This window comes from Anopheles funestus, chromosome 2RL, assembly GCF_943734845.2.
Source record: "Anopheles funestus chromosome 2RL, idAnoFuneDA-416_04, whole genome shotgun sequence".
Classification (NCBI taxonomy): Eukaryota; Metazoa; Arthropoda; class Insecta; order Diptera; family Culicidae; genus Anopheles; species Anopheles funestus.
The window spans coordinates 92,973,637-92,999,692 of record NC_064598.1 but is presented as its reverse complement, the minus strand read 5'-3'; the positions used below and the strand labels follow the sequence as shown (position 1 = coordinate 92,999,692).

The following is a 26,056-nucleotide window of genomic DNA, read 5'->3' as shown; positions in this document are numbered from 1 at the left end:
AACAACGATGCAAAATTAAATGTAAATATGTGTGTAAGGGAGTAAAAATAAAAAAAAACGTTAAAAATTCGAGCACCTTTTAATGATATAGAGAAAAATTATTTTCACTTCGTCCAGGATTGTTTTAATACGTATCCATTACAAACTAGACACACAACCGAAATATATCATAATGCAAGTCAGAAGTATCTTCATAAATTGAAAAGTCAATTATTAACATCCTTCCTGCTTCGCACGGTTGCATCTAAGAGCGTTCTCAAAGCGAACCACACCAAACCTCATGAAATAATTAAAACAAGGAAGGAAACCAGCGTCTTCGCACACGCCACACGTTACCAATTTTGCAGCGAGGTGAAACTTTATCACCTAAAATCTTCCGATAACATTACCGCATAATTAGATTATGACGTTGTGCACCAGTGTACGCGACAGTTTACGGAAAGTACCACCACCGGCAGGTATAAATTGATTAAAACCGACAAAATGTGTGAAAGTTTCAGGCAAGAGAAGCGAGTCGTTTTTGCTAACGGTCTCTAGCCTTGGCACTTGGCAGTGTAATTTAAAAGTCGACTGTGGCATTTATAGTACGTTGTACTGCCTAACAGACGGCAATAAGTGGACGGTTCCTGATCAGTTTGGAACAATTTATATCATTTCGAAATGTTACTTCCCATATATCCTAAAAACTTTTATCGGAACATTTCATGCACGATACTATCTATACGATAAATTTCCTGATATCTAGCTTTACTTTTCGGAATGACAACTAGAGAGTCTATTGGACAGTGTGTTTGAAGAGAAAGAATTTAATAGGTTTTAAGGTCAAACAACTAACACTCGTTTAAAATTGCTTAGGTATGTGGTCATTTATTATAATAATTAAAAATTAATGTTAAAATCTTATTCCTCTTACACAGTACAAAGAAGAACAAGTCAAATATCGTTGTTGATCATCGCTGCCAGACTCTCTCTGTTCGCATAACGATTTCGTTCGACGTTTATCGCAAGGCGGTTGAATTTGAAAAAGCCAAACATAATCACACCCACCATGAGGCACATCATAACCAACATTGCAATCATCAGTCCGTGGTCACCGCCACCTCCGGTTGCATGCACAGCGCCCTGTTGTACAAGCTGTTGCTGTTGCTGTCTATCTTGCGCCAGTAAACTAACACCACCAGAGCCAACGGTGTTGCTGATCCACTGCTCGACTCGCTTCCCAAGCAGCGTGATTTTATCAGTGTTTTCCTTTGCAAGCTCCAGCGCCTTATCCACTTTGAACGTCTGCTCGTAGATCTTAAACTCGAGCGTTTTAGCACTCAGTTCTTGTTTGTCGAGCGTTAAATTGTTCGCCGTCTCGATCATGCGTCGAAGCTCATCGTTATTTACACCGGCACTACCGTTCGTCCGGTTCGACAGCAATGATAACTGGATGTCGTACAGTGATTGCCGCAAGCTGTTGAGATCCTTCTGCAGATTGAACTGATTCTTGGTAAGATCAAACACGGCCCCATCAAGTTTGGTGGTTTGATTCGTAACTTCTTCATGGCGATCGCTGAAACGACGCACATCCTCCAGGACACTTTGGAGCAACGTCTGCAATGCGCTGTCCTCCGATGAGTTGTGAAGATGGGGATGCAGTATTTCCAACTGCTGCATTGTGGTATTCCAGTTGGCAAGAGGGTTTTTATCGTCGTAGCAATAGATACCCTTCACATTCGTTTGATTATGTACGGTCACCTGATACTTGAACAGCGCGATTGAATGATCGGTGCAGTAACGTACAAGCTGAACCAAATATGAACAGTTCCAGTTGTTATCGGAGAAACCAATCTCTACAAGTGATGGGAATGTTTTCTTGAGGTGTTCAAAATTCAGCGACTTAAGCCGGTTACCATCGAGATAGATTTTCTGCAGTTCGGTAGAGGAAGTTAGAATGTCGAAATCGAAGCGATCCAGGTTATTGTAGGTCAAATCTAACCATTTAAGCGATTGCTGCTGTGCGAATGTACCATGTTGTAAGTTCGAAATGAACGTTCGCTCCAGTCCAAGATGTTCGAGCTTGGTAAACTTCGTAAGACTCGTGAGGTTCAATGGACCAATCCGATTGTTGGATAGATAGAGATTTACGAGCGAATCTAAATGTTGAATCGATTCAAATGACGTGATAGAGTTATTTTCCAAATCGAGCGTCTTGAGGCTCATGCTCGACGAGTTGTCAATGAAAATGCTCGAGATGTTATTGTGCTGCGCGTAAACTGATTCCATCCATTGTGAAAGATAAATTTCCTCAAGCTTATTATTGGCCAGATACAGTTTCTTCGCATTTACCCCTTTCAGATTCAGTTTTGTGAGGTTATTGTTACTTAGTGAAAGAATACTTAAAACTGATGGTGAGTGCGTTTCAAGTGCCCCTTCTTCGACCACGCTGATGCGATTGTTTTGCAGAAGAATATTTTGCAGCTTTACATTGCTGGAGAAGAGGCCGCGTTCTATTACCTGTAGCTCGTTGAAGTCCAGATAAATGGTTTGTAATGATGCAAGCGAGCCGAAAACTTTGCTGTCCAATGAGTGAAGCTTATTTCCAGTCAACAGAAGGGCTGCTAAATTAATTAGCGAATTGAAGGCCATACTATCAATCGAGCTTATATTGTTGTGTGATAAAATGAGTTTGGTAAGCGCTCTGGCTCCGGAAAAGCAATTCGCCGTTAACTCGTTCAATTCGTTTCGCGATAGATCCAGAGTTTGCAAAGAACTGGCCCGTTCAAGACTGTAACGACTCACATGTTTGATGCCGCTGCGAGTGAGGTTTGCAATTTGTATGTAATTAAATGTATCAAACAGCTGTTTGGGTAGTTCTTCCACGGAGGAGTTTTCAAACGATATTTGATGTATTGTGTAGCCATTGTTACATGAAAACTGCGGAGTTTCTGCACCTTTAATAATTACACCGGAAAAAGTCGCTTTTGAACTGTAATAGCCCTCACTTTGACAGCGTATCGACGAATATCCTAATGCGCCAACCGTCCAACACCTGAGCAATGGAAATTTATAAGCTTCAGACCAATTTAATTGCACTTTCCACACAAAAGTCTACTTACAGTAAGACTAAGCAAACAACACACTTTGCTTTCATGATGAAACACAACCACAGAACCACACCCGAACACTGCTCAACGAAAACTGTGTTCACTGCATCAAAGCGAAGAACTGGTTCACTACGACTTTAGAAGCAGCTGCCCTGAACCGGGTTAAATTATTTCCGCTTTCGTTTATTATGTCGCAACTTTTAGCAAAGATTGCAATTACATTCCAGTCGGTAGAGTAAGTTGTTTCAAATTATCGCCCCTCAAAATCCGATGATTATTCGATTTTGCATACAACTTCGCCTTTGTAGTGATCGTTCTTGTTTACATAATGTTTCCCATTGTTTACGTAAATCACAACAACGGAATAAAGAACAAAAAACAAGCATATAATTTCAACAAACGATAATTGTTACGGACGCGACAAAGTTCGCAGCGTACGCGTAAGAAAATTCGATCTATCCTAAGAAAGAGAACGATTCAATTTCACAAGGCATGAGGCGTACAAGATTAATGCACAGCTGGCATAAGCCATCAAAAAATGGCATATGTGGTTGTGGGTTAGACCAAATTAAACAAAGAACAATAGAAAGGTCTGTTCTACAATAATTAAATCACGCGTTGCGTAGGTCATGCGAAGGAGCTCTAAAATGTAAAATAAGAATAACCGACTCAAGTGCGTTCAACCCCAGGGAAAGGAATGCATGTGCAGCACAATGACTTGCTTTCAATAGTATCGGCATTCAATTACTTGGATGCAACAAACTAAAAAGGTTTAGGATAGGGTACCAAAACAGAACCCTAGCCATGTGTTTATTTAGGATAAAAACAGAAGAAAATAGGAAAAGATCAACGCGATCTAACACCAACACATTTGCGATAGGCGAGCAAGTAATAAACACGTTACAAAGGACGGCTTGTTCGAGCCTTGATATCTTTAACAATCGATTACCCGAAATAGTTTGACAATAGACAAGAAAAACATACGTCTATGCGCTCGGTGCAATTAACCAAAAAAGGCCGAATCGGATCGCGTTAAAGAATCCTAAACTGACACTAGGAGGTAAAACTAGGAATTTACCCTTACGTTCTTGAAATTAACACACACTTACGGCGTGTAGAATGAGAACTAATACCACTACACATTGTTAATATATAAGCTGGAATATTTTCAATAAACTTTCACTTGTTATCTAACTTTCAAACCAACGAGTCTTTCTGTTTGGCAGTTGAACGGTTCTCTACGGATAGATACTTATATTGATTAATTCAATACAAAGCCTATTTGTCGGAACCGATCTAAGGCCATTTACGGAAAAGGTTACAATCCACCCGATCTTACGTTAGACACTAATCCTGGTTAATCCAGGAAGAAAGCCTAACGTCGATCCCGCTGTAACCAGGAAGGTAATAGAAACTTGCGCAAGAAGTTTCAAGTTGACTATTCTTCGCGTAGTCAACTCAGTACGGCGGACCGTAGTCCGATTTGTTCCCGTCAGTAACAATAATGGCTCTTCTCGCTTCTCGCTTACTGGACATTTCTACAACGTAACAGAATATATAGAATCTGATCCATTGGCACAACTTTAGCTGAATGATGCTATCCAATCAAACCAATTTATTTTGATTCTTTCTCAGCTCCAATAAAGAATAACCCATGAACACTGTTAAGAACAAGCGTTTTCCTAAATATATTTAACACATCATGGAATAACTAAGAAAAAATCAATAACCATTGAATTTTCAATCATTTAGCTATCTATATAAGGCCTCCTAGTTTTATATTCCTTATTAGACCGATAAAGAGGTCAAATATTGCCATTGATGAAAGCTACCAGACGACTGTCTCTGACCGCATAACGATTTCGTTCGATGTTAAACAAACGGTAATTTAATTTTAAACAACCTAACACAGTCACTCCAATAATCATACACGTCATTACCACCAATGTAACGATCAACCCATGATCACAGCTGCCTCCGCGTATATGTGCAACGATTCGTGCACTACCATTCGTCCGGTTCGACAGCAATGATAACTGGATGTCGTACAGTGATTGCCGTAAGCTGTTGAGATCCTTCTGCAGATTGAACTGATTCTTGGTAAGATCAAACACGGCTCCATCAAGTTTGGTGGTTTGATTCGTAACTTCTTCATGGCGATCGCTGAAACGACGCACATCCTCCAGGACACTTTGGAGCAACGTCTGCAATGCGCTGTCCTCCGATGAGTTGTGAAGATGGGGATGCAGTTTTTGCATCTGCTGCATTGTGGTATTCCAGTTGGCAAGAGGGTTCTTATCGTCGTAGCAATAGATACCCTTCACATTCGTCTGATTCAACACTGACGATTTGTACTTGAAGACTGCAATTGAATGCTCGGTGCAGTAACGTACAAGCTGAGTCAAATATGAACAGTTCCAGTTGTTATCGGAGAAACCAATCTCCACAAGTGATGGGAATGTTTTCTTGAGGTGTTCAAAATTCAGCGACTGCAGCCGGTTACCATCGAGATAGATTTTCTGCAGTTCGGTAGAGGAAGTTAGAATGTCGAAATCGAAGCGATCCAAATTGTTGTCACTCAAATCTAACCATTTAAGCGATTGCTGCTGTGCGAAGGTACCATGTTGTAAGTTCGAAATGAACGTCCGCTCCAGTCCAAGATGTTCGAGCTTGGTGAACTTTGCAAGGCTCGTGAGGTTCAATGGGCCAATCCGATTGTTGGATAGATAGAGATTTACGAGCGAATCTAAATGTTGAAGCGATTCCAAAGACGTGATAGAATTATTTCTCAAGACAAGAGTCGTGAGATTAATGTTCGACGAGTTGTCCATTAAAATATTAGATATTCTGTTGTGCGCCGCGTAAACGTACTCCATCCATGGTGAAAGAAAAATTTTCTCGAGCCTATTGTTAGCCAGATTAAGCTTTCTTACATTTACTCCTTTCAGATTCAGATTTGTGAGGTTATTTTCGTTTAAGTATAACATATGCAATTTGGGTGCTTCACACGTTTCGGCATTAAAGACCCCTTCTTCGACCACGCTGTTGTGATTGTTTCGCAGAACGATAGTTTGCAGCTGAACATTGTTGGAGAAGAGGCCGCGTTCTATTACCTGTAGCTCGTTGAAGTCCAGATAAATGGTTTGTAATGATGCAAGCGAGCCGAAAACTTTGCTGCCCAATGAGTGGAGTTTATTATCAGTTAACTGAAGAACCGCCAAATTATCCAACGAATTGAAGGCCGTATTATCAATCGCCCTTATGTTGTTGTGCGACAATAAGAGTTCGATAAGGTTTACCGCTCCGGAAAAGCAATTCGCCGTTAACTCGATCAATGCGTTCCGTGATAGATCCAGAAATTTAAGTGAAATGGCATTTTCGAGACTGTAACGTTTTACATAATGGATAAAGCAATGATCGAGATTTGCGCTCTGTAGATCAGTGAATGTGTCAAATAGTTGCTTAGGCATTTCTTCCACGGAGCAGTTTTCAAACGATATTTCCTCTATATCGTCTCCACTATCACATGAAAACTGGGGTATTATCGAGCCATTAATACTTATATCAGAAAATACAGCTTTTGAATTGAAACTCTCATTCGAACAACGATATTGTACCGTCTGATACTGTACTGCAGCAACCACATGCCACCTGAGTAAAAAAGAAAGTGTATATGTTCCAGCCCAAGTAAATTGCACTTTCCACACAATTTTTACTTACAGTAATGCAAAGCAAATAGCACAATTTGTTTTCATAATGAAACACAACCACAGGACCAAGCACGAACACCGCCCAATTAGAACTGTGTTTGCTACATCAGAGGCGAATATTCGGTTCACTATGGCTTTAGAACCGGCTGCCCTGAACCGGGCTGCATGTGCGAGATAAAAATGTCGATAAATTATTTCTAGTTTCGTTTAGTACGTCACGAGCTTTATCGACGGGTGCAATTACATTCAAAAGGGTGGTTAGTAAACCACAGAACCTTGCACAGATATCGTCGAAATCCACGAAGCTGGATTTATTAGAGGCAGGCTCGTACGGCTGTTGAAGGCCACAGTGGATGGGGAGCAGTACAAAGTAATAGTGTCGAACATGCTGTAGGAATCGTTCGAATGGCACCGGAGTCTGAGGCAAGGAAACGGACTCTCCTGTTTGCTGTATAACATCGCTCTGGAAGGTGTTGCGCGGAGCGCGTGCTTCGACATCCAGGACACGATTTTTACCCGTTCTCTCCAATTTTTCTGCTTCGCGGATGACACCGACTTCATCAGACGGGCATCTGCGGCGATATGCGACGCGTACATCCGACTGAAACACGAGGCCGATAGCCTTGGATTGAGAATCAATGCGGCGAAGATCAAGTACCTGTTTGCCGGAGGCACTGTGATAGATCGCGACTCGTAAGTAGGGTATCAGTTGACGGTGGCGATCTCAATGTGGTAGAGGAGTTCTGCAATCCAGAAGACTCCAGCACTTTTCGAAAGTTTGTCATCAGTAGCGCCCATCCGCTATACCGTAGACCCAACACTATCATAAGTCGCTAAACAAAAAGATGACGTTTACTCAAAAAAGTATGTTTTTACGAGAATATTTGTTGCTAGATTCATGTTTACTTATTTATTTTGATCAAACACCTTAAGATTAACTAGGCTTCGTTGACCTTATACATTTATTGATATTATTAAAGCATTTGATCCAAATCGTTATCCTCTTTCGACGGGTTTTTAGAATAAACAAATCACATATCGTCATTAATGATTGTCACAAGATTACTGTCTCTGTTCGTATAACGATGGCGTTCGATGTTAAACGAACGGCGATTAAATTTGAAAAAGCCAAACACAATCACACCCATCATGAGGCACATTATAACCACCATAATCACTAATGCAAGGATCAGGCCATGGTCACCGCTTCCTCCGCTGCCATGTGCATTACTTTGTTGTACAAGCTGTTGCTGTTGCTGTCTATCTTGCGCCAGTAAGCCAACACCGCCAGAACCAGAGTTGCTGATCCAGTCTCGTTTCGCTAGGAGCGCGATTTTATCAGTGTTTTCCTTCGCAAGCTCCAACGCCTTATCCACTTTGAACGTCTGCTCGTAGATCTTAAACTCGAGCGTTTTAGCACTCAGTTCTTGTTTGTCGAGCGTTAAATTGTTCGCCGTCTCGATCATGCGTCGAAGCTCATCGTTATTAACACCGGCACTACCGTTCGTCCGGTTCGACAGCAATGATAACTGGATGTCGTACAGTGACTGCCGCAAGCTGTTGAGATCCTTCTGCAGATTGAACTGATTCTTGGTAAGATCAAACACGGCCCCATCAAGTTTGGTGGTTTGATTCGTAACTTCTTCATGGCGATCGCTGAAATGACGCACATCCTCCAGGACACTTTGGAGCAACGTCTGCAATGCGCTGTCCTCCGATGAGTTGTGAAGATGTGGATGCAGTTTTTGCATCTGCTGCATTGTGGTATTCCAGTTGGCAAGAGGGTTCTTATCGTCGTAGCAATAGATACCCTTCACATTCGTCTGATTCAACACTGACGATTTGTACTTGAAGACTGCAATTGAATGCTCGTTGCAGTAACGTACAAGCTGAGTCAAATATGAACAGTTCCAGTTATTATCGGAGACACCAATCTCCACAAGTGATGGGAATGTTTTCTTGAGATGTTCAAAATTCAGCGACTTCAGCCGGTTACCATCGAGATAGATTGTCTGCAGTGTGGTGGAGGAAGTTAGAATGTCGAAATCGAAATGATCCAAATTGTTGTCACTCAAATCTAACCATTTAAGCGATTGCTGCTGTGCGAAGGTACCATGTTGTAAGTTCGAAATGAACGTTCGCTCCAGTCCAAGATGTTCGAGCTTGGTAAACTTCGTAAGACTCGTGAGGTTCAATGGGCCAATCCGATTGTTGGATAGATAGAGATTTACGAGCGAATCTAAATGTTGAATCGATTCCAAGGACGTTATAGAGTTATTTTCCAAATTGAGCGTCTTGAGGCTCATGCTCGACGAGTTGTCCATGAAAATGCTCGAGATGTTATTGTGCTGTGCGAAAACTGATTCCATCCATTGTGAAAGATAAATTTCCTCGAGCCTATTGTTGGCCAGATTAAGCTTTCTTACATTTACTCCTTTCAGATTCAGTTTTGTGAGGTTATTGTTACTTAGTGAAAGAATACTTAAAAGTGAAGGTGAGTGAGTTGCAAGTGCCCCTTCTTCGACCACGCTGATGCGATTGTTTTGCAGAAGAATATTTTGCAGCTTCACATTGCTGGAGAAGAGGCCGCGTTCTATTACCTGTAGCTCGTTGTAGTCCAGATAAATGGTTTGTAACGATGCAAGCGAGCCGAAAACTTTGCTGTCCAATGAGTGGAGTTTATTATCAGTTAACTCAAGAACCGCCAAATTATCCAACGAATTGAAGGCCGTATTATCAATCGAGCTAATATTGTTGTACGGCAACAAGATTTCGATAAGGTTTACCGCTCCGGAAAAGCAATACGCCGTTAACTCGTACAATGCATTTCGAGATAGATCCAGAGTTTGCAAAGAACTGGCCCGTTCAAGACTGTAACGACTCACATGTTTGATGCCGCTGCGAGTGAAGTTTGCAATTTTTATGTAAGTGAATGTGTCAAACAGCTGTTTGGGTAGTTCTTCCATATTGGACATATTAAATGTTGCTTGTGTTATATGCTGATAATAAGAGTCACATGAAAACTCAGGGATTGTTCCGCCACTAATAATTACACTGGAAAAAATCGCTTCGCTACTGTAATGATCCTTTTCTTCACAGTAGTAATGAATTTTCTCATACGCCAAAGCGCTAGCCATCAGCCACCTGAGTAATGGAAATGTTTGAGTTTCAGACCAAGTAAACTGCACTTTCCACACAAAAGTCTACTTACAGTAAGACTAAGCAAACAACACACTTTGCTTTCATGATGAAGCACAACCACAGAACCACACCCGAACACTGCCCAATCAGAACTGTGTTTGCTACATCAGAACGGAGAAACGATACCTTAAGACCTCCGAAACAGCTGCCCTGAACCGACTACCATACGCGAGATAAGAATGTGAATGAATCATATGTGTTGTGCCAAGCGTTATCCAACATTGGAACGATTCTCAACTAGACCGTTCCTCAGGACTTACTATACAGACTATTCCCGGAACAGGAAATTTCACTTCCATGCAGCTATTTCGAAAATGCTTTAATGAACGATAAAGTAAAAAACGATTAATATTATTCAAATGAAGTGACAAGTGATTTCTTGTCATATAAATGATATTCGGTAATTATGACTATTAGGGAGAAACGACTTATTCCAACACCTATGTAACACCAACCCGAAAGCATTAGAAATCACTGTTGCTGATGCATAAATCCGTCACAGTAATGGCCAATCGTAAAGCTTGTGCATGGAATATAAATTTACAAACCGCCATTATACCGCTCTATCTCGTCTCGAAAGTGTGCTGCTTAAATGCTTTCACCTATGTACCGCTGAAACAGTGCTTTGGTTGCGTTACCGTGCGAAAGAGCGTTAGCAACCTATCCGGCGATTGGCTTTTTAAGCGAGCAAATGTAAAGACGTTAGAGTTCTCCATCGTTGGTCTGCTGCATGCGGTTGGCTGCTGTCTGGGTTACGTTTCCTATCATATCCTATCGTCACTAAGCCAATCAAGCAAGCTGACCGATTCGAACTTGGTGCGTGTGGCGATCGACTTGAAGAATCAATACATTGGCTGCATCTTGGTGCTGAGTCTCGTAACCGTGTCGTTATTCCGACAGCCAGCACTGAATCGATTGATTCAACTGCTGGTGCAGATTGATCACCATATACCGGTGATGATACAAGCTGTGGAGCAATTAGGCTTGAAACGACCTGCGATCACCAATGCTGTTTGGTTGCGGTGGGTAGAATTCATAATAGACGCCACAACACCTTATCAACTAACCGGTACTTTTACTATGCAGGAATGTTCTCCTAATGCTCATCCTAAGTGTTGGTGTAAAGGCAACATTGGAGATCAGCAACTGTCTCATGTACATACAGGACAGTGGCTCACCCTTTTCGTCCAACTGCTTGCTGCTCTGCATCATACCGCAAACACTATGCGTCATCAGCGAGCTACAGTTTGTAGCATATGCGCTGCTAATCAGAGACCGCTTAAGGCTGCTAAACGGTTGGCTGCTGCAGCTGCACCCACATCTAGCACGCGGCAGTGAATCAGCTTTCGAATCCATCCGTCATCTCGTAGACATCCACCAGCAACTGCTGAGCGCTGTCGGGTTGCTCAATCAATGCTTCGGGGTACAAAACACAATTCTACTGCTTTTCCAGTTTATCACACTGGTTGAGCTGGGGTACAATACATGCATGGTGTCTGTACGGTATGTTGCAAAAAAAAGGTTATCAATGCAATTGGTTCATGCTTATGTTTGTTGCTTCGGGATTAGGTATGCGGAAGCAAACGTTGAACAAGGCGATAGCACGGAGGACTTTCTCGAAACGGTGTACTGGATCGTTTGGTTTGTGATGGAAATGTTTGCGCTCTGTTACTTCAGTCATACCACGGTGGAGGAGGTAGGTGCCCAGTAAGAAAAAATCAGCTTTTCTGGTGAAACAGCGGCTTATTGTCTCTAAAATACCTCATCCGAGCAGAATACAAGCTTACCCACTCTAAAACTTCTCCTCCGATTCTAGCTCTAGCATCTGAAAGCTTGTGTTATACTTTGAGTTCTACCTAACAGCATCCAGTTGCTAGTGTGCTACTGCAGAGCATCCCGTTAGCGCCTTTAAGCTTGTGTTATACTTGGAGTTCTAGCTAATAGCAATCAACAGATTGAACTAGCCGTCCATTTCACTTATTGGTCCTTTAGCAAAGGTCTTCCATCATAGTTTAATAGCTCATACCGTTAGACCATCTAGAGTTTAACATTTGGATTAGATAGACAGAGTTCAATTCTCGATAGCCTCCAATAGTGTAAATCTGTTAGTCTCTCAAAGTATAATACTGAAATGAAGAGATAAGGCGCAGTTAGTCATAATTGATATGAAGAGAGCTGATTTATCAAAGAAAAAGAGAGAAGAGAGATTAGAGAGAGGAGAGGGAAAAAGAAGAAATAAACTTTTTTTTCTCCAATTCTACTTTCTGCTTAAACAGCGCTTAAGTAGCGCTCTTTTAGCATGACACTTGGCTCTAAACATCGCCGTATAAGAGAATCTAAATTCTGTTAAGCTGCGCTGTATAATTACTGAAATTATACCGCTAAGGAACTTCGATTTAAGCGATGCTTAAAGATAAAATCCTTCATATTTTCTTACTGGGTGAAGTGATCGAATGTTCCTACTTCGTTTACTTTCGTTATCACTGTCCCATCACAGGCACGCGCGACTGTTCATCTGCTTCGACCGCCTATCGCTTATGGGATGAACCAAAGGAACCACTTTCGGCTGGTAAATTACAGTCGCATCCCTTGACCATTTCATCGGTTAGAATTTTTTCTTTGCAGATTTCTCAACAACAGATAGTGTTTTTGAATCTCAAAACGTCCATCTCCTGTGGAGGACTGTTCACCGTAGATCTGACACTGCTCCATGCGGTACTTTCACGCCTTTTATGTACTACAAACTATGCTTAGATAACGTTTCCCACTTTATATATCTATTCTGCTCACAGATTATTGGTGCCACCACAACCTATCTAATCATACTGATTCAGTTCGATCAATCGTTTAACGGTGATTAAGCGACAGTTATTACGGCAGATCCTCTCACAGACACAGACAACCGAGTTAAACAAAAGAAAAAGATCCCATTGCACATTCCCATTGCCCTTTAATTACTCGATTTAAATGCATATGCTGCTCTGGCCGGCCGAGAAGTACGGCCACCGTTGTGAAGTGATCAGTGAATGGGAAATTTATGCAATTCATGATTATAATCATCACGCACGAAACCACCTATAAGAAGGCCATGCCGCTCATGAATGGGAATGCGTTCAATAAACGCCTCGGGAAACATCATTATGTGACCAATCGTGTGCTAAAGATAGGTGCAAAGGCTTCACATGCTTTACTGCTATCACTTAAGATTGTTCCGAGTGTTTGAATGTTTGCTTCCAGTTACATTGAATGGAATGAAAGCTCATATTATTAAGGAGAAGAATTAAATAAAGTAATAAGACAATAATAGCTTTTCCTACTACAATCAGTGTGCTCAGTGGTGGTACAACAGAATCAAATTAACACTTAACATGCATTAATAAACCACCCCGAAAGCGTAATTCATTCCAACTGTCTGAGCAACACGTTAGCTATACTCAATTATGAACACTTCACTTTGAGGATAATTGCCAACCATCAACCGAGAGCATTAATCATATTTGGTACTGGTAGAAAATGGGTTTTAGCTACTGCTAACGGGGTGAGAAAAATATTTTCCATCCAACTGTTGTGAATCTTACGCGTGATTCCGCGTGTGTTGAGTGTGCGCTCTGTTTAGTGTGTCAATAAAATTTATCAAAATATCTTACCATTGCAAAAGTGTCTTGAAGGATCTTCCTTAGCCACTATCCCGATGGATACGGATGCGATTCGAAGCAACGGGAATTCCTTGACAGCGGCTTCACCACACAGCTCACGGCAACAATTTCTACGCTGCTTTCGACCGCTTCACATCCTTTCCTGCACGTTCGCCTTGTGGCCGTTTGCCGTGCCGGTCAACGGTGGTTCGGTGTTTACGCGATGGAGTGTACTGTACGTGTTCGCCATCGTTACGGGGTACAGTGCGTTTCATCTGTACATTAACTATACGGATGCTTACGGCATTACGGCGAGCGAGGAACCGGACGAGAATCGACCCACATCAGCCACCCAGCAACAGGTGGAAGCAAATTTTGTTTCGATAGTAATCGACATCTACAACCGGTATTCGGGGTTGGTATTGTTCTGGTTGCTGCATACGGTTGCCCTTGCGACCCAACGCTCACTGGCCGCCATCGTTACCGGCGTGCTGCTGGTTGACGAACAGATTGTCCAACGGTTGTCACTGGTGCCGAATCACGCCCAATGGTGCAGGTAAGTTGTTTGGTGCTGTACAAAAAAAAAAACAGTTCATAGAATGATTTAATCCAATAATGCACTAAACATTCCGCCGTGCGATTCGCACTCATTGGCCTTTCTATTGTACTGTAATAAAACAATGAGCCACACTTCCTGTCGATAGATTTATCTGCCTACAGGCGGCATTCATCTTTCTCGCCATCGGTGTGTCCGAGTACCACAACTGCATCATGTACATGAGCGACTTTATACCAGCGTCCGAGTACTGCATCTTCCAGTGCTTCATCACCATGCTGACGAGCTCGGCGGTCGAAATTCAGTACGTGGCCTTTGTGCAGTTGATTAAAAATCGTCTCCAGCTGATGAACGAGCTGCTGGTCGAGCTGAGCACGTACACCAGCGAAGAAGAGCAAACCCATTACGACCGTTTTCGGCTTGAGAAGTGCACCGGACGCAATGGGAAAACAACCGCGACCGGCCACTCCGTGGAGTTTCTGGCCGAAATCACTTCATCATACCCACGGGCCCATCAATCGCTAACCGATTCGGGTATCAACACAAATCCCTACACCGAACGACGCCAAACGCCACCATCCGTTGCGAATGTTCCAAACGTACCATCGATCCCCCGGGCCGATCGGCGATGGCATAAAATCAAACAGCAGCAGCATAAAATAATTACGGTCAACCAGGCGCCTCCATCACGGTTGGCAAAAGCCCCCGGCACGGTGCCGGCGCCCGCTGGTACACTGTCGGGCCAATTTCCGCTGCTCGTTGCCAGCCTGATGAATTCACAATCGAAAGCGTGCGAACACATCAGCATGAAAATAATTAATGACATAAAAAATTTATACACACATTTGCATTTATTATCGCTGCATATTAATAAAGCGTACGGGGCGCAGTTGATTTTCATCCTGATGACGCTGTTCGTAACGCTCACGACGCTGCTCTACTACTGCACGATGAAACTTTTTCGGTACGTAATGGTTTTGTTCTTTTATACATTTGTTTTCGTTTTTTTTTTTGTATCGCTTGGCTTCATTTGCACTAGCTTTTACTGGAAAACGAGTTGCATCCCGCTGACTGTTGATCATTAAAACCGTGCATAATAGTTCGGCGATTAAAACTCCAACCCGGCTCGTGTGTAAAAGTGATGCACGAAAAACAAACCAAAAACAAAATGGTCCTCTTTTGTGGGCGAATTCTTTGCTGAGAATTACGAATACGTGGTATGAGCCATTTAACACACATACAGACCCGAATGTGATTATTTATCCGCATTCCTTCATGCTTTATTGCTCAATTGATTGTTTGCTTTCTCGAACAAACGCTAATAAATTGCTTGCCTTTATTTCTTCTCTATTTGAAGGAAATAAAATTGTTTAACATATTTAATTAAGGTTCATTTTTTAAGGATTAAGGAACCAGAGTAAAGTATTACTTTTTTTTCACGTTCGACGAAATGCTAATGAATAAGTGCTATGAAATACTGAAGCATACAAAAAAGTAGTAAACTAGAAATTAATTGCTTTGGAATTGAAATACTCTTATCATTTAACGGAAGTTGTTGAGTAGAATCGTCGACGTATACTTTTTTTAAATAAATCAACTTTATTTTTGTGCTTAAGTTTGTTTTTTTTTAAGCTAGTATCTTCCTCACCAACGATTGCTTAGCTACTGACAAGACCGGATCCGTTTCTACGCACACTTTTTCCCTTAACCGGATCTCGATCAGCGCACGCACATTCCTCCTACGCATCTCGTTTAGATCGTCGGGTCGAGGTGCGGTCGTTCTCAACACCCCCACTCGTAATCCTGGTGTGGTTTTACCACCTAGTGTTACTAAATCCCTACGACCGCTAAATTACATGTTGCCCGTTAACCTCTTATTCTTATTAACCTTATTAATGCACATTTAGATATATAATATTCGTCTCTTCTTAACGGCACTTTCACTACATTGTTCTAAATCGCCAGTATTTTTCTGTTGTGCGTTAGTTGCTGTCACAGTCTCTATTTCGTTCTTATCTCGCTTCTTTTTGCAATTAGAAATAACCCGCAACACGCAAGCAATTGTACGCACAAGCACTGTCCGTCTGGATATCCTAGTCAGGTCTATTAGAGGCGTCGGTATTACTATTTCGTACTACATAAACGATGCCCTTAATTCTTCTGCTGTGTTCATGTCAATAGTCGGCTGCTCTGACCATTCTTTCTCACTATCGTACAAAAACGCTGGTCCTTTTAACCATGCTGAATCTGGTTTAAAACACCATTCCTTACTTTGTTTGGTTAGTGAATCCGCTACATTTTGGCCTGAGGGAATCCACCGCCAATCCATCACATTTGAAATTTCTAAAATTTCACCTATTCGGAATGCAACATAAGGTTTGTATCGACGTTGGTCAGAACGTTACCACGATAATACTGTCCGTGAATCGCACCAGATCACTTGCTTGTCAATGGTAAGCCTATGCATGCTTCTTACTGTTCTCGCCAACCTAGCTCCAAGCACAGCAGCACATAGTTCCAACTGTGGAATTGTTCTTTGTTTAATAGGGGCAACCTTCGAGCGACTCATCACCAGGGCACATTTAACTTTGTCTGCAAACACTGCCCTAAAGTATGCTACACAGCCATATGCTGTCTCACTGGCATCAGTGAAGATATGTAGTTGAAGCTCTAGTATCTGTTTTGATGACGCAGCTCCAAAATATGCACGAGGAATTTTTACAGCTTCGATCTTTTGCATTTGTTGCCTCCAGCCTTCCCATTTACTTAAACTCGCATGATCGATTTTTTCATCCCAATCGCAGCCAGTTCTCCACAACATCTGAACCAGTATCTTTCCTAGCACCAGAAATGGGGAGAGATATCCCATCGGGTCGAATAGCGACATAACGCAACTTACTACCATTCGCTTCGTAGGATGATCATACTCAAGGGCCTTAGTAGGAGGCGTGAACTGAAATGTGTCGTCCTTTACATTCCACCTTATTCCCAATACTCGATCAAACGTTGCCGTACCTTCTGCCAACTTCTGTTTGAAACTGATCGCATCAGCTGGGCTTTTTTCTCCCATTTCCTCACTAAAACGCTCTCCGTTACTGACCCAATTTCTCATGTGGAAACCTCCCTTCGAATGCACATACGACACTTGTTTTGCTAAATGCACCGCTTCTTCCACCGTATCTGTACTGTCGTAATAATCATCGACGTAGTGTCGATGCTTAATTGCTTCGCAAGCTTCGGGGAATACGCTGGAGAGCTCGTCGGCGTTTTTGTTTTTGACGAACTGTGCCGAGCACGGGGAGCATGTCGATCCGAATGTAGCAACATCCATTACGTACATCAGAGGGTCACCAGTCGTTGGATCAGGGAACAGGAATCGTTGTGCTTGCCTATCTTCTTTTCGTATGACTATTTGGTGATACATTTCCTTTATGTCTCCACCAAACCCAATGCGGCCTTCTCGAAAAGGACAGAGTACAGATGGTAACGAACAAAGCATATCTGGTCCTTTCAATAGCTCCGAGTTTAAGGACACACCTTTAACCGTTGCAGCTGCGTCCCAAACTAACCTTAACTTCCCAGGTTTGTTGGGATTCTTTACCACATTTAGTGGAAGGTACCATACCGCGGCAGGATCGGTCTCATCTAGTTCCTGTTGAGTCAACTTGTGCGCGTACCCTTTTTCTTCGTAATCAAGAATCATTTTCTGGACCGCTTTGGCGACTTCCTTATCCTTAGCCATCTTACGTTTCAAGCCATCTAGTCGTCTTTTTGCCATTTCAAAACTTGGTGGGAATTTCCTGACGTGAGATTTCCACAGCAATCCTGTCTCAAATCTGTCACCAATTCGTACCGTAGTAGCTTGCATTATTTCATCTGCTCTGCGATCAGCCGTTGATACTGGCAGTTGACCATTTGTACCAACGTCATCGAGTGTGTATTGCGCTCGCAGGACGTCGTGCAGCTCTTCGTTGGTGACTGAAAGGATAGTGTGGTAATTAATGAGTTCTCTCGTTTCATCGCTTACCAAGTTTTTTGGCCCATAGATGGTCCAGCCGATCTTGCTCTTCACCGCGATTGGTTCTCCTGGCTGCCCAATTTTAGATTTAAGCGGCGCGAAAAGGTCGATATTATCCAAGCCAAGTAGGATCCTCACTGGCAAATTTTCCGCATCTTCCACTGGTACATCCTTTAGGTGTGGATAGCGGTGCTGCAACTCTCGATAGGATCCGTTTTGTGAAGGTAGCACTAATTTTGTCACGGTTCGTGCCCCCTTCAGTAGAAACTTCTTTCCCGAGCCATTCGTTGAAAGAACGATATCCACCTTCCTTGACTTTTCTTCGCCTCGTTCAACATCTGCACACCAAGTTATTACAAGCGGTTCGGTCACTCCCTTTACGTTAAGTTCATCCGCCACTACTTCTTCGATGAACGTAGCCGAAGCTCCTTCGTCAAGAAAGGCGAGCGTCTTGTACTCTCGGTCGCCTACTGACAATGTAACCGGAATGGTCCTAAAAATCGTCGCATCATTTTTGCTGCGTTGGGCGTTACACTCTGCTTCCGCACGCGTCGGTACCCGATGCAGCAAAGGGTGATGGTTTTCTCGACAATTGTCAACGCCACAAGCACGCTTAAATCGGCACACTGTTTCCCCGTGGTTGTTCAGGCAATTGATGCACAAGTTGTTTTTCTCCACGTATTCAAGCCGTGTCGCCACTGAAAGGTTTTTAAATACGTTACACGTTCTTACCTTGTGCGATGTACTTTGGCAAACGTAGCATGCTTTTACTTCTGGGACCTCTACGGAGTGATGGTGCATACTCGTTCGCTTTTCCGACCGAACGACTCCTCTATGCAGCTTGCTGGCGCCAAAGTCTTTAACTTCCGTGATGTCTACAATCAGCTCACTTAGGTAATCCGCAAACACCTTCAGCGCCTTTCCACGTCTGTGCCTTCTAAAACGCACCCATTCCAGCTGGTAGCTTCCCGGCAGCTTGTCCTCCAGTTCCTCGACCAGCATTGGATTATCCAGATGCTCCTTCAATTCAGCTCCCACTATATGGCTTACTAATTGCTTCACAGCAATGCCGAAGCTTATAAACGACTCCAAACGATCAGCATCAGGAGTAGGTACCGCACGCACTTTACGCAGCAATGATTTTAAAATTCGCCGCGGTCTGCCAAAAAGATTTCGCAACTCTTCGATGATGTCCGGCACGGAATCGGCCAGCGCTAATCTTCCTCTTACTGCTTCCAGTGCATCTCCGCGAAGGCTATCCCGCAAACGTTGCAGATTTTCGAGGTTAGAAAACCCACACGCTTTCGTCGTATCCTCAAAGCATCTGATGAACATCGGCCAGTCCTCGGGGACACCACTAAACACGGGTAACGGTTTTTGCAGTAATTTGCGAGCGGATACCTGGCGACGAGTGAGGGGCTTCTCTTCTGGCTCCGTTTCACTATCACTATCTAAAAGCATGCGATTTCTACACGACAAATGTTCACTCGCGGTACTACTAGTGTCATCGAGTAACCACGCGGCTGCTCTCGATGAACGCTGGTAACGATCGTTAGTAGCGCCGATCTCATGCTGCTTCATTCTCTCGAGCTCTAAGCGCAAGCTCTCGATCTCATTCTCCTTTTCTAGCATCTCAGTTGCATGCTTTGCCTCAAGCGCCTTGATGCCTTTGTCTTTACTTGACTGCTTTTTGCAGTCGCTCTCCTGGCGAATAGGTTTCGGCTGGCTCGCACCACGTGCATTCCGTTGCTTAGCTGTGTGCGTCGCTTCCGCCAGTTCGCCTTTCTCGAACTTCTCCACTCTCGCTGCTACTGCTCTCGTTCGTACCACAGCATCCTCAACGTCGCTGACCTCTCTTTTACTGACGGATTCACGTTGCGTCGTAGGCACCGCGTCCCGGGATGATACAGCCTCTTCGTTGGTAACCGTTTTCTGATCCATTGCTAGGATTATTTACGCACGAACACTTTGCAGGTGGATGGAACAAGTTCACTTGAATCAAACTATCTCACAGTACTTGCTGATGTGAGGGTAATTAGCTTTTTATTGTTGAGTAGAATCGTCGACGTATACTTTTTCCCTTAACCGGATCTCGATCAGCGCACGCACATTCCTCCTACGCATCTCGTTTAGATCGTCGGGTCGAGGTGCGGTCGTTCTCAACAGAAGTGAAGTAATTTTTTTTGTAAACAATTCGTATTAACTAGAAAAAAGGACATTTATCCTCCGTTAGGAATTTAACAACATGGTTAAGCTCCCCATTTTAAGTTGACCTTAAGATTATCCTTACTTATATACGACCTTCATATTTGAAAAGAAGCTACAATTTATGGAAAAAAGGAAATAAAATGCTTCATTCAATTGACAAGTGGAATTTTAAATTTACCAATTTTTAAAACTTTATGTAAAATTGTTTCCAACATTTGAAACATTTGTTACTAAACGGTTCGGCACTAAATCGTTGTTTTTTTTAAATGTTCTCTGTTACAATAAAATCCATATCTTTTCCGTGCATTCAATCAGCTCACATTCATACCCGGCAATTGATTGTATTCCCTGTATTTACATTTTTATTTACCATTTTCATTTGCTTCTACTCGTTTACACTCGAATCGTATGCGGTATGCGTAACATTCTCTCATGCGCAGCGCCTACCCATTTGCAACCGTTTTTCGGGCATCCCTTTTACCACCGAAATAACAGCCACAAACAAAAGCTCCCATACGTGTTTCGAAGCGCGTGAAAACTGACCACCGAACTGCGTGAAACTTAAAACCTTTCCTTTCTTTCTCTCTTTCTCTCTCTCTCTATCTCTCTCTCTCGAACGCACCCTTTTGCAGAATGCTCTGGATGGGTCGGTGGGCAACGGTGAGCGAACTGATGCTAACCTTCTGGGCAGTTTTGAGCACACTCTCGTGGGCATTCATATCGACATTTCGCATCCTGCGCATCTGCAACGTGTGTAATTCGGCAAAAAACGAGGTAATTGAGGAAAAACATTCAACACAGATCCACCTTGGTTTCGGTTATGTTTTTATTTTTGGAATTTTGGTTCTAATCCTTGTGCCCTTCCTCCAACCCAATGATGGATGGTTAGTAGAGGCAGCATTCGTACCAGCAACCAGTGTGATGCATTTTTCACTATGATCTAGCATTTTAAAAAAAAAAACAAACAACAAAAAAACAGCACGATACCGTACTCAAATGCACACGAATGTACAAATCACTGCAACCACACTGGCAAGCTCTCATCTTTCGGGGACTAAATGCTACTATATTCTACACACCCGACAGAACGTTGTTACGATGCTTTGCAAAAGATATGCTAATTAAGTGACACCCGGTACAAATGGTTGCACACATTCAATGTTCGCTTTCGATTTCGGGCACAGCTGCATGTTCTAAGCTTGCAAACAGACGCACACACAGTTCTCGATCGAGCCGTAAAACACCAAACATCCTACCATGGAAGTCTATTAGATTTGTAAAACAGAATGCCCAGAGCACAATTTGACACTTTTGCACACCATGGAACAAACGCCACTCTAGTAGCTACTGGATGAAAATGTGTTGCATAAAAGAAAATCTAAGCACGTTCGGATGGGTTGCTAAATACTGTAAACTATTTTAACTAAGCTTTTCAGGCTTACATTTCAGTCACGGTGCGAAAAATTTGTTTTTCCTCAAATCACTCTTCCAAAAACATCAGTCACCAAACAGTTGCATATTAAAGCGATACGAGAACTTTTCGTGCTACAACCTTGATGCCATATTTACACTTTCCTGTTATGTTCAGCATCACTTTTTACCGTCAGAATGAATGCATTCGTTCCGATAATGATCGTCCCGATTTATGCTTGACCCAATAGCAGTAATAATAATGATAACACTTTTTTATTATTATTATTATAATGAATAAGTACGTGAATAATAAATCAGCAGAGCAGATTGTTGTTTGCACCGTGCACAACAAAGGTGATTGTGAATTTCGTTTGCATTTCAATGACAAATTAAGTAGTTCCACACTGCTCTCCCCGCTTCTTTTTTTTTTGCTGCTTCCATCAGATAGTTCAGGGATGGAAAAGCATCCGAAAGTAGAAAAAAGGGTTATTGATATAAAATGTGATTTTTTTTGGTGTGTGCATTTATTTGTAGAATAAGTTGTTTTATTTAACTTATTTCTGCTCTTCTTTATTGATCACACGATCATTTCCCGCGGTCACAAATCGCGTTGTTGTTTGGTTTGTTTTTTTTTGTGTTTTGCTTGCTTTGTATACTGTATACATTTAAAGGTTTAGTAGTTTTTGGTAACTGAAATTGCAGCACATAAAATCTTTTACCTCGAATGTATCACCCTGGAAAAAATGGAACCATTTTTTTGCCTGTGATCCTTGTACAGCTTTTGAAGGTTTATTGTCGTTCGTTTCATTACCGTTCTTCTCTCTCTTTTGTTTCTCTCTTTTTCTCCCTCCCTCTGTATGTCATAGTCACAAAAAATAGGTAGCCTCATACATGGACTGGGCTGGAAAACAAATTGTCCTGACACGAAATCGATGGTAAGCTTGAGTTGGTGCGTAGAAATTCGTTCGCTTCTAGTGGAATGGGTGGTTTTTTTTGTTAGTTTTGTGATTTTGTTAATGGTGCATTGCATCGACTCCCTTTCTCCATGCTCAACCCCCAAACCTTACCCCATGCAGTGCAATTGTCACTCAGGAGGAAAAGTTATGCTTTTAATATGCTATTCCAGCTGACCCGGATATGGAAAACCCGGCCCGAAAACTGGTCAGGTTGGGTTGTTGGGAAAAGGGAAAGGGCACCAGAAGGGAGTTTTCCGTTTCTGCTTCATCCTCACACCACCACTCACACACGCACACATGTTCATGTATCCGTTCGGTGTTTGGGGGCATATTTTGGGTCCGTATCGTACGGTTCGTCCGGTTAGAATCGCTGTACGCACTCAACCCGATCTAACCGATTCAGCTGCACCTTCCATGCGCCAGTGTTTTGAGTGTTTGCTACGATGCACATTGCTACGATGCATTCGGTGTGCGGTCGCGGTACGCAATTTGCATTAGAATGTACGCACGCACGAATGTGTTATGAATTATGTAACGCCCCATTGTTGCAACTTTCCGGTAAATTGATTCGATATCCGTCTTTTTGTTTGGGCGTACGCTGGTGCTGGGTGTTGCGTACACGGCGTACCGGAACTTCCCACCGTGGTCGCCCCCACTCCCTCCAAGAACCCCGGGTGGGTTGGAATGAATTGTTTCACACGGGATGGCGATGATTTGTGGTCAATATTGGGACTGCCCGCTAGGCCGACCATTTGTGCAAACGGTTGCCGGTTCACCGGATGTCGGCTTGGCTCGGAAGAGTAGTTTACGCTGCCTCGCTTTAGCTTTGGCTAATGAATGGTCATAATTTCCCTGCTCCTCTCCGATGGCATGCAATCGTTTATTTCTTAGACTTGGGTGGGTGGGTGGTTCAGGGTACTGGAATGAAACGTTTATAGTTTTTTCACTGCCAACGACATACGTAGCGAAACGGATGCATGTAGCTCATGCGGAAACGGACCACCAATTATGGGGCAGCACTTTGTTAACAGCTTATTTTGGAGTAGTTTTCTGTGTAACTTACATTAATGGACGAGGACAACAAACATAGAACTTGCAGTGTGGTAAACGTTTAAAATTAGCAGCCTTTTACGAGGTTCCTTTAATTGTTTTTAAAATAAAGTTTTCCTTCATCATCCAATCTGTATAAGAATATTAATTTTTATGAAGTTAAACACTTAAAAAAATGCATAAAATCAAAATTTCTGAGAGATTCATGAATCATTGAGGATTCGTGAGTCTATGAAAACTCCTGAATATTTTGAGAGTGGATAAATTGTTCTTTTTAAAAGATTTATTAATTAGGTGATGGATTCATGATGAGGTGGCTGATTAGGTCTAGTAAAAGTATTTCGATTGCAAGCAAAAAAATTATTCAAGAAACAAGTAGTGACAAAATGATTCTCTAAAAGACGGAGTTGAACACAACATTAACGAGAAACAAATATTTTTCGTGGAAGCTGAACGAACGTAATTTTGTTTTTTAATTAAACATTTTTGTCACTCAATCTATCTCCTTCCCGGACCGGTAATCGGATCATATTACCACTAAATAGAATGTAAAGCATCATAATTTATAATCGCTTGCATTAAAACTAATAACGAGCACGCACGGAGCGTTTCGCAACACTAATCGAACCGAGAGAACCGTTTTTGCTAACTATACGCACGTGTGTACGCACGTGTGCTGTTTACCATTACAACAGGTGCGTATACTTTCGCTGCAGTTGCAACAGCAGCGTATCGAATTTACCGCCGGTGGCCTATTCACCATCGATCATGGGCTAATGTTTAATGTGAGTATTACATCCTCCAGAGAACCTTCGTTCCTTCGCTATGTTGTACCCAGGGTTTGGTAGGTAAAATATATTTACCATCGGTAATTGTTTCTATTTGTGACGCCCCGCCCGGCACAGATCGTTGGTTCGCTTGCAACGTACCTGCTGATATTGATACAATTCGATATTGCACAGAATGGAGCAAAGTGGAAGGCGGAACAACCAGCGGCCAACAGTTCAACTACATTGCAGAAGCTTTCGTAGAAATTGGACGGTGGAGATGTTTCATCCCATCACCATTACCGGAGCTAAAACAACGGGCCTCTTCTTTTCCACCGCCCCACCAACACCACGATGTCATCGTGATAAACGATGCCAAGGATCAAAGCACCAGCCGGAATCGGAATTCATAATCCATGCAAACCTTCGGATGGGCGGTATTCCTTACGCTTTTGCAACTGCGATCCGTTTATTTGTATCGTACAAACTATTTGTTGTGCGCTTAGAAAATACCAGTACCACCGCATGGCGATGGATAAGAAGGGAACGCATCCACCGGAATGCGCAACGAGCACCACAAAACCAATGAACATTGTGGTGGATTTAATCTCGATGATAAACGTTTGACCTGTGTACGGTTTTGGCTTTCATCTTTGTCGTCGCCCGGGAGGCTATTGATATGCTCGAGAGCGCTACCACACTGGTACACGCGTACTGGACAAACAACCGTGCAGGGAAGGCACGCGTCCAAGCGGTGGTTAGTGACAACCGAAAAGGAGGCGCCCAGTGTTTTACACGACATCAATTTATGTGGAATGTTTTGAAGAAATTTTCTATGCTTTTACTTGTCACGTTTTAAGGCTTTTAATTTATATCGAAATAAATCATAGAAATCACTTAAAAATACTCTATCCATTCAGTGTCAGTGACCGTTCTTACTGTACTGACTCATCGCAATAATTTTCAACATACACATTAAAGTGATATTTGTTAATAAAAACATTTTTGTATGATCTCTACATAATCGCTACTACTCTTAAGCAACAAAAAAGAATTCATTCATAATCCCTCGCGTTAACTCGTGCCATTCTAAGCTAATCAAATCTTCATACGGTAGAGAAGAAGAAAAAAACATCACACGTTCTAACCGTTCTTTCACCGATGTCGAGTTAATACGCCCAACCCGAGCACACTAAAACACATGTACACGGATACTAACGTACTCATAAATCATCCTTGCAAACAGCACACTTCCGTGATGATAAGAGTTTCGTATGACCCGAACGCCAGCTATAGAAACCATCTCCAAGTGTTTCGAAGCCGGAAAACGGGATCACCGACCGGGGCACCAGCGGGTGGAAGCTGTCTCCCCTTTAACCCGCCGTATGAAGACACGAACATCGAAAAAGCATCATAAAAATTAGCCCTTAACGCGCCTTTCTCGCTAGCATAA

General features: G+C 42.6%; 4 protein-coding genes across 7 annotated transcripts; 2 read left to right on the top strand and 2 right to left on the bottom strand.

The window, feature by feature from the left end:
- Window positions 1–840: 840 nt before the first annotated feature.
- On the bottom strand, window positions 841–6,859 carry LOC125761553 (insulin-like growth factor-binding protein complex acid labile subunit). 2 transcript variants are annotated; one of them, XM_049422772.1, is made up of 3 exons: window positions 6,810–6,859; window positions 5,786–6,740; window positions 841–2,088 (listed from the first exon to the last, which is right to left on the bottom strand). In XM_049422772.1, exons 1-3 carry the CDS (start codon window positions 6,842–6,844, stop codon window positions 934–936), a joined length of 2,145 nt encoding a protein of 714 aa, XP_049278729.1. In that variant the 5' UTR covers window positions 6,845–6,859; the 3' UTR covers window positions 841–933. The 2 variants fall into 2 exon arrangements, with proteins under 2 accessions (XP_049278729.1, XP_049278730.1); XM_049422773.1 differs by lacking the exons at window positions 5,786–6,740; window positions 6,810–6,859 and adding an exon at window positions 3,102–3,228 and having other exon boundaries at window positions 841–3,034.
- On the bottom strand, window positions 3,250–10,450 carry LOC125761552 (protein toll-like). 2 transcript variants are annotated; one of them, XM_049422771.1, is made up of 3 exons: window positions 10,011–10,450; window positions 8,764–9,943; window positions 3,250–5,560 (listed from the first exon to the last, which is right to left on the bottom strand). In XM_049422771.1, exons 1-3 carry the CDS (start codon window positions 10,043–10,045, stop codon window positions 4,895–4,897), a joined length of 1,881 nt encoding a protein of 626 aa, XP_049278728.1. In that variant the 5' UTR covers window positions 10,046–10,450; the 3' UTR covers window positions 3,250–4,894. The 2 variants fall into 2 exon arrangements, with proteins under 2 accessions (XP_049278728.1, XP_049278727.1); XM_049422770.1 differs by lacking the exon at window positions 3,250–5,560 and having other exon boundaries at window positions 7,683–9,943; window positions 10,011–10,426.
- A 53-nt stretch (window positions 10,451–10,503) lies between these two features.
- Window positions 10,504–13,861, top strand: LOC125761573 (uncharacterized). 2 transcript variants are annotated; one of them, XM_049422806.1, is made up of 3 exons: window positions 10,504–11,503; window positions 11,570–11,696; window positions 12,498–13,861. In XM_049422806.1, the coding sequence occupies exons 1-3, from the start codon at window positions 11,100–11,102 to the stop codon at window positions 12,591–12,593; spliced, it is 627 nt and encodes a 208-aa protein (XP_049278763.1). In that variant the 5' UTR covers window positions 10,504–11,099; the 3' UTR covers window positions 12,594–13,861. The 2 variants fall into 2 exon arrangements, with proteins under 2 accessions (XP_049278763.1, XP_049278762.1); XM_049422805.1 differs by having other exon boundaries at window positions 10,504–11,696.
- LOC125774999 (putative gustatory receptor 2a) lies at window positions 13,692–25,382 on the top strand. The gene is made up of 7 exons (XM_049445379.1): window positions 13,692–14,191; window positions 14,340–14,563; window positions 14,981–15,155; window positions 21,050–21,191; window positions 22,697–22,765; window positions 24,532–24,621; window positions 24,742–25,382. Exons 1-7 carry the CDS (start codon window positions 13,692–13,694, stop codon window positions 24,865–24,867), a joined length of 1,326 nt encoding a protein of 441 aa, XP_049301336.1. The 3' UTR covers window positions 24,868–25,382.
- Window positions 25,383–26,056: the final 674 nt, after the last annotated feature.